This window comes from Ricinus communis, chromosome 3 (assembly GCF_019578655.1).
Source record: "Ricinus communis isolate WT05 ecotype wild-type chromosome 3, ASM1957865v1, whole genome shotgun sequence".
Lineage (NCBI taxonomy): Eukaryota > Viridiplantae > Streptophyta > Magnoliopsida > Malpighiales > Euphorbiaceae > Ricinus > Ricinus communis.
Window position 1 is genome coordinate 27,916,751 of NC_063258.1, and position 14,913 is coordinate 27,931,663.

The 14,913-nt window shown below is 32.0% G+C and overlaps 1 protein-coding gene across 1 annotated transcript; it reads left to right on the forward strand.

Moving 5' to 3' along the window:
• Positions 1 to 11,150: 11,150 nt before the first annotated feature.
• Positions 11,151 to 12,838, forward strand: LOC8265113 (zinc finger CCCH domain-containing protein 20). The gene has a single exon (XM_015716299.3). The coding sequence runs from the start codon at positions 11,231 to 11,233 to the stop codon at positions 12,329 to 12,331; it is 1,101 nt and encodes a 366-aa protein (XP_015571785.1). The 5' UTR covers positions 11,151 to 11,230; the 3' UTR covers positions 12,332 to 12,838.
• The last annotated feature ends 2,075 nt before the right edge of the window (positions 12,839 to 14,913 follow it).

The following is a 14,913-nucleotide window of genomic DNA, read 5'->3' on the forward strand; positions in this document are numbered from 1 at the left end:
AAGAATTTTATTTTTCTCACCTTTTAATTTTTATCAAAATTTATGTTAACTACATTGAGTATAGATCAATCCAATACAATTATCAGAGTCATATCAACTTCAGTTTCTTTTTCTCCTCATTTCTTTAATTTTTATGAATTTTAATTTAATTAAGTTATATTTAAATGTTTTTATATTCTTACAAATATTTATGAAAATATTATAGAAAATATATTAATTATTTATGATATATAAATATACAGTAAATCCTTGATGGAAATCAAAAAATGAAGAAGAAAAAGAGAGAATTTGTACTCATTCATCTCACACCATGGACATGATATTTACAACATATATATAGTTGAGAATATGAGTGACCTCCAAGCTAAATAACTTACTAAAAACATCCTTTATAGTTGTCATAACAAACTTGGACAAGCTATAATATAAAGTTAAAAGGATTATAATAAGAAAGCTACAAATTCTCTATAAAGTTAAAAGGATTATAATAAGAAAGCTACAAATTCTCTTATTGGAGCTTGATCGAAGAAGAAAGGCTTTGAATATCTATACTGCTCATTACCCCTCCTCAAGCTGGAGCATACAAATATTGTAAGCCCAACTTGGCAATGGAAGCTTGTAACATTGCTGGTGGCAGAGCCTTAGTAAAGCAGTCAGCAAGTTGGTTGGCAGATGAAACAGGTAATAACTTGACAACTTTTTATTGTATCTTCCCACGGATTACATGGAAATCGATTTCTATGTGTTTTATGTGCTCGTGGTAAACAAGATTATGAGCCAATTGAATGCCAGATTGGTTGTCACAGTAAATGAGAGGAGGTGTAGAATGAGAAAGATGAAAATATTGCAATAAATATAGAAAGCATTGAAGATCATAAGTTAATGATGCTAAAGCTCATTATTCTGCCTCGAAGGAAGATTTTGAAATAGTGGTTTGTCTCTTGGATTTCCATGCCACTAAGGGAGTTCCTAAGAAGCTGCAATATCCTGAGATGGAGTTTTTTGTATCAATACAGGCACCCTAATCCAAGTCTGAGAAGCTTTTCACCTGAACATCAGAATTAGAAGCAAAGAAGAGTCCTTTAGCAGGTGAAGCCTTGATGTATCGTAAAATACGATGAGTAACAGTTAGATGAAGTTTTATAGGACAATCAAAGAACTGAGATAACTATTGTACTGTAAAAGACAAATCTGGCCTCGTAGTGCATAGATATAAATGCTTCCCAATAAGTCGATGATAAGGAGAAGTATCTGGTAACTTGGCATTGTTCTCCTTAGAAAACTTGAAAGAGACAACCATGGGTGAGACTGCAGGTTTAGCTCTTAAGAAGCCAGTTTCAGTAAGTAAATCAAGAGTATACTTCCGTTGGCATAAATTGATGCCTGTATAAGAACGAGCCACTTCCAATCTAAGAAAGTACTTAAGAGGACCTAAATCCTTGTGTTGAAACTGTCATGCAAATATTGTTTGACATCTCGAATCACAGGCATGAAATCACTAGCCAATATCACATCATCGACATAGATTAGTAAGGCAATAAAATGACCATCATAAAACTTAAGAATCAATGAAGGGTCAGAGGCCGCTTGTTTAAAGCCTTGTAAGAAAATAGCAGATGTAAGTTTAGTATACCATTGTCAACTCGCTTGCTTCAAGCCAAATAACGGTTTGTGTAGCTTGTATATTTATTAGAATGAGAAGCTGCAAAACCAAGTGGGATCATCATGTAAACTTACTTAGTAAGATCCCTATATAAGAAGGCATTATTAATGTCAAGCTAGTGTGAATGCAAGCTGTGAATAGAAGCTAATGCCAAAAGAGATCGAATTGTGGTCATCTTAGCCATAGGAGAGAAGGTGTCTAACTAGTTAAAGCCTGGCTGTGGAGTGTAGCCTTTAGAGACAAGATGAGCTTTATACCTCTCGACATTGCTATTAGCTTTATATTTAACTTTGTACACTCATTGACAACCAATAGCTTGCTTATGTGAAGGTAAATCCACTAACGTCTAAGTGTTGTTAGCAACAAGTGCTTGTAATTCATCCTTCATAGCTTGCTTCCAACAGTCAAGTCTTATTGCTTCACTATAGCTTTTAGGTTATGTAATAATGGTAATAACATGGGAAGAAGTTTGTGGGCTGGGGAAAGATTATCATAGGTGAGAATAGAGGCAATAGTGTGAGATGTAGTGATTGTAGTTGTAGAGCAATAATAGTCTTAAAGATGAAAGGAGGTTTGTGGGTTCTGGTTAATCTTTAGAGTTCTGAAAAATCGGTGGACTGGAAAACGTTATCAGGAGAAGTGGAATGAGAGGGTGAAAGATGGGATGGAGAGAAAAGGGTAAAAGAAGGTGATGTAGTGGATGGAGATGATGAAGGTGGAATAGAATTATTAGGAAAGGTGATGATATCTAAATCAGAAAAAGAGCAAGGCATAAGAACAGTAGAGGAATCTCCTGCATAAATTGTTAGTGAAGCAAAAGGAAATATACTTTCATGAAAAACCACACTCCTTGATAAGAAAATATGTTTAGTATGCATGTTGTATAACTTGAATCCCTTAATACCATTTTGGTATTCTAGAAAACAACACTTACTAGCCCTTTGATCAATCTTAAGTCAATGTGCATCAAAGGTACAAGCATATGCAAGGCAGCCAAAAACTTGAATATGGTTAAATGAAGGTGGCTTGTTGTAGAGAAGTTTGAAAGGGGTACGGTTCTTGATAACGGGAGATGGGGTGCGACTGATAAGATAAGTGGAGTGTTGAATACAGCCTGACCAAAAGTTTAAAGGTAAAAAGGCTTGAAATTTGAGAGCTCGAACAATATTAAGGATATGTTGATGCTTTCGCTCGACGACACTACTCTGTTGTAGGGTATAAGGGCAGAATTTTGATGTACAATCCCTTTGGAATTATAGAAGGAGGGCATATTAAACTCAAGTCCATTGTCTGTTCGTATGGTTTTAATTTTGGTTGAGAATTGTGTTTCAATAAAGGAACAAAAATTTTGAACTAGCTGTCTTGCTTCAACTTTAGACTTCATTAAGAACACCCAAACATATCTGCTATAATCATCAACCACAATAAGGAAATATCTATGTCCATAAATGAAAATAGTTTTCATGGGACCTCACATATCAATACGTATTCAATTAAAATAACAGTTTGAAATAGAAGAGCTAAAATTAAATGGTAATTTCATTTGTTTAGCCAGATAATAAACTTCACATGAGTCAAGAACGTTACAATCAATGGTAGAATCTAATTTGTGAAGAACTTAAAGTCTATAAAAAGGTAGATGACCTAATCTAAAATGCCAAATGGCAGAATTGACATCAGTCTTTGAAGAAACATTGTTGCATGAATGAGAGACACGATGATTCAGTTGGTATAATTACTCTTCTTCCTAGCTGATCCAATCATCTTCCAAGATGTTAGATCCTGAATGTAACCAGAGTCATTGTGAAAGATTAGATAAAATCCTTTTGAATCAGTCATTTTATTAGTAGAAATTTGGTTGAAGTGAAAAGATGGGAATAAAAAGCACATTCTCAAGAGTAAGCAAAGGATTAATCTTAACTATATCGACGTGAGTTACAAGAATTTTTTGACCATTTGGTAAATTAACATTGACACTTGAAACTAGTTTGTAAGAATGGACAAGAGAAAGAGAACATGCAATGTGATATGTTACTCCACTATCTATCACCCATTCATGATGCATATTAGAGGCAGCAAGTAAACAAGAATGTATACTTGAGTTAGTGATTTCTAAATAAAAGGTAGTTGATAAGGTATTAATGTGACTGTTGAAGGTGTCGGATGAGGAAGAAGTGACGGGGGGAGCTTGAATTAGAGCAAGAATTTTAGCATATTGATATGAAGGTAAAAGGAAGAGAGGCTCGTAATGATGAAGAAGGTTTAGTAAGTAAAGGTTGTGACTCATTGCTATCAATAAGTTTTTTTGGTTCTAGTTGGCATTGATCACTGTCAACTTGGTTCACATAAGAGGAAACTTATTTCTGTTTGTATTTACTTTGATAACCAGAGGAAACCCATGTTTTCGATAGCATTAATCAATAGAGTGGCCGATTAGGCTATAATAAGAGCATATGAAAATCTTCTTATTTCTAGAATTGAAGGATTGAATTTCTTTTCCAGAATTAACAGCAGGATTACGAGCTAGGAGCACATTAGGTTCACCAGTGTGAGAAGCATGACTCGAAATTTGTCTTTCGTGTTGATAAACAAGAGAAAATACCTTATTAATAGTAGGTAATGGATCTATCAACAAGATCTGAGAACGAACAGTAGAAAAATTTTCACTGAGCTAGCCCCTTAAGAAAGATTATCACATAGTCATATGATTGATATTTCTTCATGAGATCAAAAGCAAAACAAGCACACCTTGGATCACAAGATCACTTTGACAATGGCTTCAAATTCATTAACTCATCCGAAAGGATTTTAAGATGGGTATGATAATTAATAACGTTCATGCTATATTGATGAAAGGAATAAATCTCTTGCTGTAGGTCAGAAATTCCATATGAATCACCCTGTGAAAAATTATCTTTCAAGTTATTCCATACATCAATAGCGTTATTAATCCATGACACACTTTGTGCAATTGAAGGCGAAAGAGCTCTAAACAACTAAGAGATAACCATAGTGTTACATCGCCCCCAAACAGAATAGAGATGCTCATCCTTTTCTGAAACTAGAATTGTTCCATCTGCACTTGATTTTGTTTTTTGAAAATAACACCATTCTCATTGCTCTGCTCCAGTTGTGATAATTATTTTCTGAAAGAACAAGAGAAACCAAGACCAAAGAAGGATTTTCATTTAGATGTAAATAGTATGGGCTATTGGGACTGTTCTTCTGGTTTTATAGCAGTGGCAAGGATAGGATGCTTGGACAAGGAGCAGCTTCTAACAGTCTTCTAAGATAGCAGCACTCCAAGGTACGGGGGTACTTGAATGAATTGAATTGCACATTAAAATGGAATAGGGAATGGTTGATAACATATATGTAAAGAGTTTGAACTAATCAGATGATACGCCTTTTAGTTGTTTAGGCATAGAGTTATAGAAACTCTAAAGTTAAACGTGCTTGGTTCAGAAAAATTCCAGGATAGGTGACTTCGTGGAAAGTTCTCGAATCCACCAAAGGGACAAAATCGTGAGGTCGGCCAAAACATAAAATATCTCATGTGATCTAGTTTAGGGTCATTATATAAGGCACAACGGAGGAAAAGAAAAAGCAACGTGTTTGGTTGTAAAAGAAAAGAAGCTCAGTGAGTAAAATAAATATTTAAACAAAAGTATACTCTGATACCATGATGGAAATCAGAGAATGATGAAAAAAAGAGAGAATTTGTATTCATTCATCTCATTACCAAATACATAATATTTGCAACATATATATAGCTGAAAATAGGAATAACCTCTGATCTAAATAACTGGCTAAAAACATTTTTTACGGTTGTCCGTAACAAACTTAGACAAACTATAATACAGAGCTAAAAGGACTACAATTAAAAAGCTACAAACTTCTCTTATTGAGGCTTGATCGAAGAAGGAAGGATTTGGATATCTCGTTAAACTTCTTTGTAGTCATATATTTGGAATCAAATAGAATCTAAAACTACGAAAAGATTATAAATTAATTTAACGTTTGATATCAAAAAATTTCCGATTTAATACTAAGTTATATTAGATAAATAAAACTAATAAGATATAATATCATATTAGTATATATATTTTTAAAATATATATATAAATATTATTATATAAAAAATATTTTCTAATTAAAATTTAAAAAATTTAAAATTTATTATAGTATATAATTTATTTCTATTTACAATTAATTTAAATTGGAATAAATTTTTTTAAAATTATTTAGATGGAATAAAATGGAATAAAATGTTACTTTCATGGCTAATAATCTCACCCTCGCCCACTGTCCTTCATAACCTACCCACAGCTCCATTCTTCTTATTGGTTATCTTCTTCAGGCTTTCCTATTTCTACTGCATTACCATCTTGTATCAGTTTCTCTTTCTTTATTTAATTTAGTCGTCCTTTCGTTTCCAATGAAGGACCTCTTAAATTAAACCCTTCCTCCTCCTCCTCCTTACACTTTAGGCTTCTGAAAAATCATTCCCATAAAAATATTTATTTACTGAAAAATTATTATATAAACGCGATCATCTCGTTATTTAAAAATTAACTTAATCAAATGAAATAAATTTTTATTTTCTCTTTGGTTAAAAATTTTGAAATCACATACTTTGGAGGGTATATACATGCCAACTGCATCACATGAAAATTGATGTATTAAAGGCATTTTTCAGTATGCAATGAATGATGGTTTGGATAAGAAAGTTGGGGAGGGGTCATAATTAGAAGGAGAAAATAATAGTTATATATTCTTTTTCTGTTCATTTTACTGAGATATGTGAAATTAAGTTTATTCTCTAATGGAAACTAATTAATTAATATTTAGATAGAGCTCCACTATATTCAGCCTTTTTAATGAAATGAAGACAGCATCTCGAATCACGAAATATTGGAAAATAAATACATGCACAAAATGCATAATCAAGTAAATTTGGAAAATCAATATTTGTAAGTTTATTTATTATTTTTTTTTTAATTTTCTGACTCATTTTCTTTCCACCTAATTTCCCCCAAACATAGGTAAATGACTGCTTACTCAATTCGTGTCTTTGAAAGTTGATAATTGTTCTGTTTATAACCGGCATGCAAGGGAATAATTAAATTACGTAAGCACTCAATTTGTGCCACGGCAGGTCAGTTTCACAATAGTAATTAAATTAATGTGTATTTTTTGGGGCTCAACAACACATTGAACAAAAAACCATAATTAATGCTTATTTAGAAGTTAATAATATAAAATAAAATCATATACAATGAAAACAAACTGAGGACTGATTCTCAAATAAAATTAATTTGCAAACCGCTAGTGTCACATAGTTATACAGTAATGGGAAATTGATTGAAAGTCCATGTATCTGGCTGTAGACACAACAAGATACAATAATTAAGACACGGACAGTCGACATGATAGGTACGATTTTCAAATGATTCTTTTGCACTGCTGTATTAGTAACTTATGAGAATTTTAATCCGATAAAAACTATTTCCCTGAAACTGGGTGCCATTATTTGATCTTAGCAAAGTTTTTTAATAACCGTTACTGTATTAAAAAATGCTTAACTTAAAATAAATAAAATAAAATGAAAAGCGAATTCCCTGTAATAATATTGACATCCAACCCTTTGTCCGCAAATCGAATTTCTTAACCGGGAAACTACAGAAATATGATGCTTCTGAGTGATTTTAATTTTAACTATTTAATTAATAACTAAGAGAAATGAAGATCATTTAGAATAGACGAAAAGGACAGTATTTTGATGGGCCCTACTCAGGAATTTCATTATTTGGCGGCGTATAATTAAAAAAAAAAAAAAACTTTTATCTGAGATAATTAATATGAAAACTCAAAAGTCCGACATTTTGTAAGAGTAAAGAGTTTATTAGATAATATAATGCATCAGATGTAAAAATTCTTGATTATGCCAAAAATAGATAAGAAAAGAAAGTGAAAATCACGGGAATCACGAAGCAAAGGAACAAATGCATGCAGAAACCGCCAGATGTAAGGAGATAGTCAAATGCAAAGAGTGTGGTGTCACCTCCGAGGGTTAAGACGAGGCCACGTGTATGGTCAAACGAAAACAATAGGGACACGTATAGATATTCCGTACAACGTCGCTTTCAAGCTTTTTATAAGATGAGAGATATCGTACGGCGTGCAGCATCGTCCCTGTTTTTGTCGGTTAGCGGAAAGAGTTGCAAGTAATATATAGATGAGAAGGCAGGTGTCCTGTAGGACACGTGTTTGTGGCACCCTTCTTTGGTTCTTTTGGTCCACTATTCACGTGATCACAATTTACAACTACCTTTTTTTTTTTCTTTTTTATCTCCTCTCACTGTAGTTGTATTAGTTTTTCTTTTTTTTTTTTGGTTAATTAAAAGGATATTAATACTACTAAATAGATTCATATTGTTATGAAAGTTCAACTACAAATACTTCAGCAGTGTTTATATCATCAGAATTCCTCTATAAAAATTACATGTTTTCGTAAATAGATTCCTGTATCCTATCAGATGGAAGTCATCTTCCCTGGATTTTCTTTTCCTGGAAAAAAGAAACAACGTTACAGAGAATAGTATACAATGCAATTCGAGAGGGAGCAGTCTAACAGCTTCAACTTAACACACTGTTAGACGGGTGATGATTATATTTTTTTCTATTGACAATTTATTCATCGTATTACGTCAGTTTTATATACATATTTAATTATTAATAAAATAATAAAAAATTAAGAATTACAAATTAATATAAATTTAATTAAACGACGAGTTGGTAAAATAAATTTCAGCTCCAGTAATAATATGAATTGTTAAACAATTCCATATCAACCTTCAATCACTTAATTACGTGTCGAGAACAGAGGACTATCAAACGTCTAGAATCGGCCAAGTGTAGAGACCGGAATAGACTCTTCTCGATTTTCTTTTTATTTTTATTTTTCGCTTAAATATTTTTATGGTAATTAATTAAAGTTGGCCGAACTTTAAGAATACTTGGCCTCAAATGCACTCTTCCAGTCGTCTGTACGCGCACATGGGCTTCTTGAATCTGTAGCCCTTGATCTATTTCCACGTGTACACCAATTCATGCATACCGTACACGTAATAATTCTCTCTTATGATAAGAATGCTTTTCTTTTGTACTGCCTTCGCCAGTATCTGATATGCATTACACCAACTTTCTCTTTTTTTTTTTTTTTTTTTCCCTCCTGGACATGTATGTATGATATACAGAAATTAACCGCTTCTTTCTTGTAATACTGTTAGACATTGTTGTTATTTGATCTTTTTAATGAAGTGTTTCAAAATAAAACAACATAGATGATCCTGAAAAGATTATATAATTTAAATCTTTTGTTATTTTTGATATCCCTGTAATAATATTGTTGAAATCAGATCAATAGGAGGTACGCAATTGTTCAACTTACACAAGGTTCTCCTCAGAAAAAGAAAAGGCTAATTATTACTTAATCACATGCATAAAGGAGATTATCTAAAAATGTAGCGAGCATGCCATGTGGGTGACAAATAAAAATTTGCGAATTTCTAACAGCAGAAGGAGAGTGCTGCAGCTAAAGAGGTAGAGGGTGAAAGTTAAGGGCATGTGTCCACAAATATGGACTGGCTCTATCGAGGGGACATTCTCTCTTTTGGAAGTATTAATATGTTGGTTTATTGCTTTTAATTATAGCCACCAATTTTTTACCCTTCATAGAAACTTTCAAATCCCGTAAAACCGAAATCGAAACCAAATTAAAAGATTCGGTTATTTTTAAAAATTTATTCGATTTGATTTGATGAGACAAAAATTTGAATAATATTTTTTCAGAATAATTGAATAATATTATTACTTGATTTGATTTATATAAAAATATTTTATTTAAATTTGTATTTTTATCATTACTAATCTCGAACAAATATTTATTTATATTATAACTATTAAAGTTCAAATTGATCAACCAAACTAAACTGATTTTAATTATTTTAAAATATTTTAATTAGATTAGGTGAAATAAATTTAAAAAAAATTAATTATTTAATTTTCAATATAAAATTAAAACCGAATAACATTACTTGCATCTTTCATACAATACACAAATAAATAATAGGATGAGAATGGCAATAATAATGATATTAAATGTTCCTTAATTTCCATCTCCAGCAAAGAGCACCGGTTGAGATGATTTCAAGGTTTAGCAAATTATTCTCCCATTAACTTTTCTGCAACCGGTATAAATTGTAATAAATTCTCACTCACAAGGGCTTAAATCTGCAATAAATCAAGTAACTAGTATGGCCTAACTACAGGATAAGTATATAATTGGTGAATCTGACTGTTGAATAGATACGCATAACGAGACAGTAAAAAACGTGTGCAACAGAGTATATCAATGATGGCACATATACATTGAGAAGATATGGCCTCACCATTTTTGCCATATTTTCTGATAGATTAATAGAAATCTAAGCTAAAGATGGATGAAAAATCATTCCATGAATTATGGTTTCTTATCTCTTACAATACGTGTATTATAATTCCTTTAAGATATATATATATATATATTCTAAACTTTTAGAGAGTTATTAAATTCATTTTTTCAAAATTTTTAGATGAAAAATAGAATTAATAGAAATAGCACCGGTAATAGAAAATAGAAAATATCAGTATCAATTATAAAAAATAAAGAAATTATTGTAAAAGAATATGAAAAATAATGATTTTTAGATCATATAAATATATAAATTAACAATCTAATTTTATTACTGAAAAATGTTAATTTTAATTTTTAAAATAATTAAACTCAAATTTTATTTGAAAATATATATTATTCTTCAAAGAAAATATATTTGAACGAAATAGAAAAATTAATAAAATTTTCAAAAATAAAATTCAGAAAAATAATTTATAAGAAACTTAATTGAATTAAATCAAAGTTTTATACAAATATTTTTCTAATACCAACAACAATCTGAAATAGAAAGGTCAAAAAAGGAAAACTGTAGTGCAATAGGAAAGCACAATTACCTCAATTTTAATTATAACCAATTCCTTAGGATTTTAAAGTAATTTATCAGGGAAAAAAACAGGTGAAAAGGAAAGTATTAAGTTTCATCTTTATCTTTGCGTATCTCATCCTCCACCACCTTTGGAACTCTAGGGTCTTAGATTAAATAAATTTTTTCGTACCATTATTCACATACAGCCTTGTAATCGCAGAACTCATTAACCCTCTGCCACGTGGAGATAAAATCAAATCCTTGAACACGTGTAATACTGTCATTCAGCTTTGCGATACTCCAAACGCAAAACCAGTGTAACTCTCAAAACTTTCCAATACATTTAACCGCAGTAATAATGTAGCTCTTACTAACTCAACCTAACCAGAGTTAGTCTTAACCCAAACGCAGTTAACCCCCACCCTTTTTTACCAATAAACCAAAGCCCAAAAGCGGTTTATATAACGAAGCGAAACTATGCCAATAAGGTGATCCTGTATACGAAAACCAAAACCCAAAACCTAAAAACCACTCCAAAAACAGGATGATGCTCGGTGAGCGGCATCGTGTTACAGTCCCGCCGTGGGCCAGAGATTCAAACCCAGACGATAATGCTGCTGGCGCCTCTGATTACAACCCGTACTATCTGGAAGAAGCGTTAGGAGCGTTACAACGTTATCTACCGTCAAACGAACCGGAGATAGATTCAGACTCGGAGATTCCGGGTCTGGAGCAAGATTCAGCAGTCGACGCGTTCTCTTGTGATCATTTCCGGATGTATGAATTTAAGGTTCGGAGATGTGCACGTGGGCGGTCACATGACTGGACTGAGTGTCCTTATGCACATCCAGGTGAGAAAGCAAGGAGAAGAGACCCGAGAAAGTATCATTATTCGGGTACTGCATGTCCTGATTTTCGCAAAGGGAATTGCAAGAAAGGTGATGCTTGTGAGTTTGCACATGGTGTTTTTGAGTGCTGGCTGCATCCAGCAAGGTATCGGACTCAACCGTGTAAAGATGGGCCTAACTGTAGGAGAAGAGTCTGTTTTTTCGCTCATACTGCTGATCAACTTAGGGTTTTGCCTCAGCAGAGTCCCAGAAGCGTTGATTCTTATGATGGATCGCCGTTAAGGCAGGCCATGGAGGCGGCTGCTTGTGTTAAAGTTCTTCCTTTTTTATCTAGTCCTAGCTCTATTTCCCCCCCTCCTACTCCTCCCGCGGCTGATTCACCGCCTATGTCGCCGATGTTGAGTCGGTCTGTTGGGTCAAACTCTATCAATGAAATGGTCGCTTCCCTAAGGAACTTGCAGCTAGGCAAGATGAGATCTTTACCCTCTTCTTGGAATGTCCAAGTTGGTGGATCCGGTTTCGGGTCACCTAGATCCGGGTCTGTTCTTCGACCCGGTTTTTGTAGTCTTCCAACAACTCCCACTTCTGCTCCGACCCGTTCTGGTTTGGGGTATAGGGATATGTGGGATGATGTTATTGAGGAGCCAGCAATGGAGAGGGTCGAGTCAGGCAGGGGCTTGCGTGCAAAGATGTTTGAGAAATTGAGCAAAGAGAATTCGTTGGGTCGGGTTGAGCCGGATCCTGCCCAATCGGGAAGTGCTCCGGATGTCGGATGGGTTTCGGAGCTAGTGATGTGAACTTGAAGTGCAGTGTTTCTTTTTTTTTTTTTTGCCGGGTTGCTCCTTCTCTCATATTGTAAATAGTGTTTTAAAGACTGGAGTTAAGGAAGATGGAAGATTCGGTATTATAATGGAGGGAAGAAATTGAAGATTCTGGTGAATGTACAAATTTTTGTTTTGGGAAGGGAAAAAATGTTAAAAGTAGCAGTGTTTAAATTGTGGGGTGAAGAGTTGAAAGAATCTCTTTTTTGGGGAATTTTCTGATCGGAGTACGAGAATTCCGAAGGCGATTAATCAAGAAATTGGCGAAAGCTTTTTGTATAGGGAAGAAGAAAGATGGATGGATTCTGGATTAATCCCTTTTTTCTCCTAAAAAAAAAAAATTAATGTGTGGTTGATTTATGCTTTTTATGAAGTCATTAAATTATGATTATCCAACTTATTGTAAAAAGATTTCAATAGCCATGTAATGCTCTCTTCAGCTTATGCGCTGATGTAAATGAATCCATTGTATATGTTATTCTATGTTTCTGGTTGTTTTTTTGTCAGATCTTATTTGAGCGCAAGAAATTCTGAAATGGGTTGTTTAATCCGTCAGAGTTTGGATGGAGATGAGACGAAAATGATAAAAGATGAGAACCTCCCTTATCTGATATTAAGTCAAAACAAGGATGTCTCTGTTTAAAGGGACAGAAAATTGGGGATTAGGTTTTGCAGAATATTAAAAAAGAAATATATCTGTTTTTCCTTTTTCTTCTTCTAGAGTATGGGCACTAGTGAAGATATCATCAAATCTTACTTTTTTTTATTATATTTTCTGATGGGTTACTTTCACTGTTAAAGTCCCATCGTCTCGGTTGGCTTTATTTTTTGATGTTTATGGCAAATTTTTAAAATTTTGATCTTCTCGTAATAGAAGAATATAATATGTGCGCTTTATAATTAATATTCTCATGTTAAGTCCTATCGTCTTGGTGTTTTATGTTCTCTCTTATCACTTATAATTAATATATATTTTTTATTATTTAAAATTAATAATTATATTTTTACTGATTTTTATATAAATAAAAATTAAATCTAACCTAGAATGTGTACATTTTAAAAAATTAAGATAATATATTTTTCATATTTATAAAACAATTTAACTATGTAATATAATGTTTTGATATACAAGTTGAGTGATATTTTTTATCATATTTTAGTAATAATTACATTTTTAGCGATTTTTATTGAACACTGTTGCTAATTTTGATAATTGATTTCAAATAAAATTTAATTACTACAAAATTAATCTTATCATATAAATGGCGAGCGTAGAATTTTTTATTCGTATCAAATTATCTAAAACTCGTCAAAATTAACTAAAATTAAAAAAATATATGATTTTCTTTTCATTTTCTTCTTTAAATTTTATAAAGTTGATATTATTATTTTTAGATAAAAATTAAATTAGAAATAAGTGAAATAATGGTAGAATTACAAATAATTAACACTGAATAACTGACTTACAATATTAAATTAACAGTATTTATAAATTTAAATATAATTTAATTTTTTTGAAATAATAATAATATAAGCCAACTTGTATTAAAAGCGTAAACCACATAAATCAAACCGAGTTTTACTTTTCGTTCTTAAACAGCAAGTACAGTTACTCTGAGCAGATTAATAAATCCTAATTAATGCGTTTTACACTATCTATTTTGAATGTATAATCAATTATTTCATCTTTTTAAATCGACCGTGAAAAGGCTGCTTTCGGATCAATCTGCGACCTCCGATATGCGCCTTGGTCGGTTCTTGTTACTTCTTAGCATCCGTTGACGTTGGGATACAAATTATGGGACGGCGTAAGGAATATCAGAAGAGGGAAGAAATATTTCTAACAGAGAAATATAAGGGGGAAAAAAGTAATAAATTATTAATCTTTTTTTCTTTTTTTCTTTTTTCCTGCACGCAACATCGTCACCTCTTGAGAAAAAGTCTTCCTTTGGCACTTCTTTCTGATGTATGTTTGATGTCCCTTTTGATGATTCAATCCGAAGCACTTCAACGTTGGATTTTTCTTTTTAATCTTCTTATGTATATTTTTCACCTCTTGATAAAAAAATATAGTTATTTTTTATTATTTTTCAATTGTGTATCAAAAAGAACTAAAACCGTAATTAAAAAAAATAAGAAATTATATTTTTAATATCTTAATATAATAAAATAAAATATATATATATATATATATATATATATATATATTTTTTTTTTTTGTTATTGCTAAAATACTATCAATCGTTATTCAAATCTTCTAGTATGCAGTTATGTTTATGGGTTTTAAATTTTACATTGCTGGATTCTACTAAAATGCTACATTGCAATTCATTTTTTAAAAAAGAATTCTAGTACATTATGCAGGGCATATAGTAATTAGTTTTTCTTTTATTTTCCAAATAAGTTGTTTAAAATTGTTTTAATTTATTATATGATGAAAAGTGACTGTTTTTGTGAGCATGGCATGTGTAATTGTCAATGAGACTATCTGTTTCTGGTTATAGAATTTAAGGAGAATGGTCCCCATATTCTTGAAACTTCTGAAATTAATTTTTAAG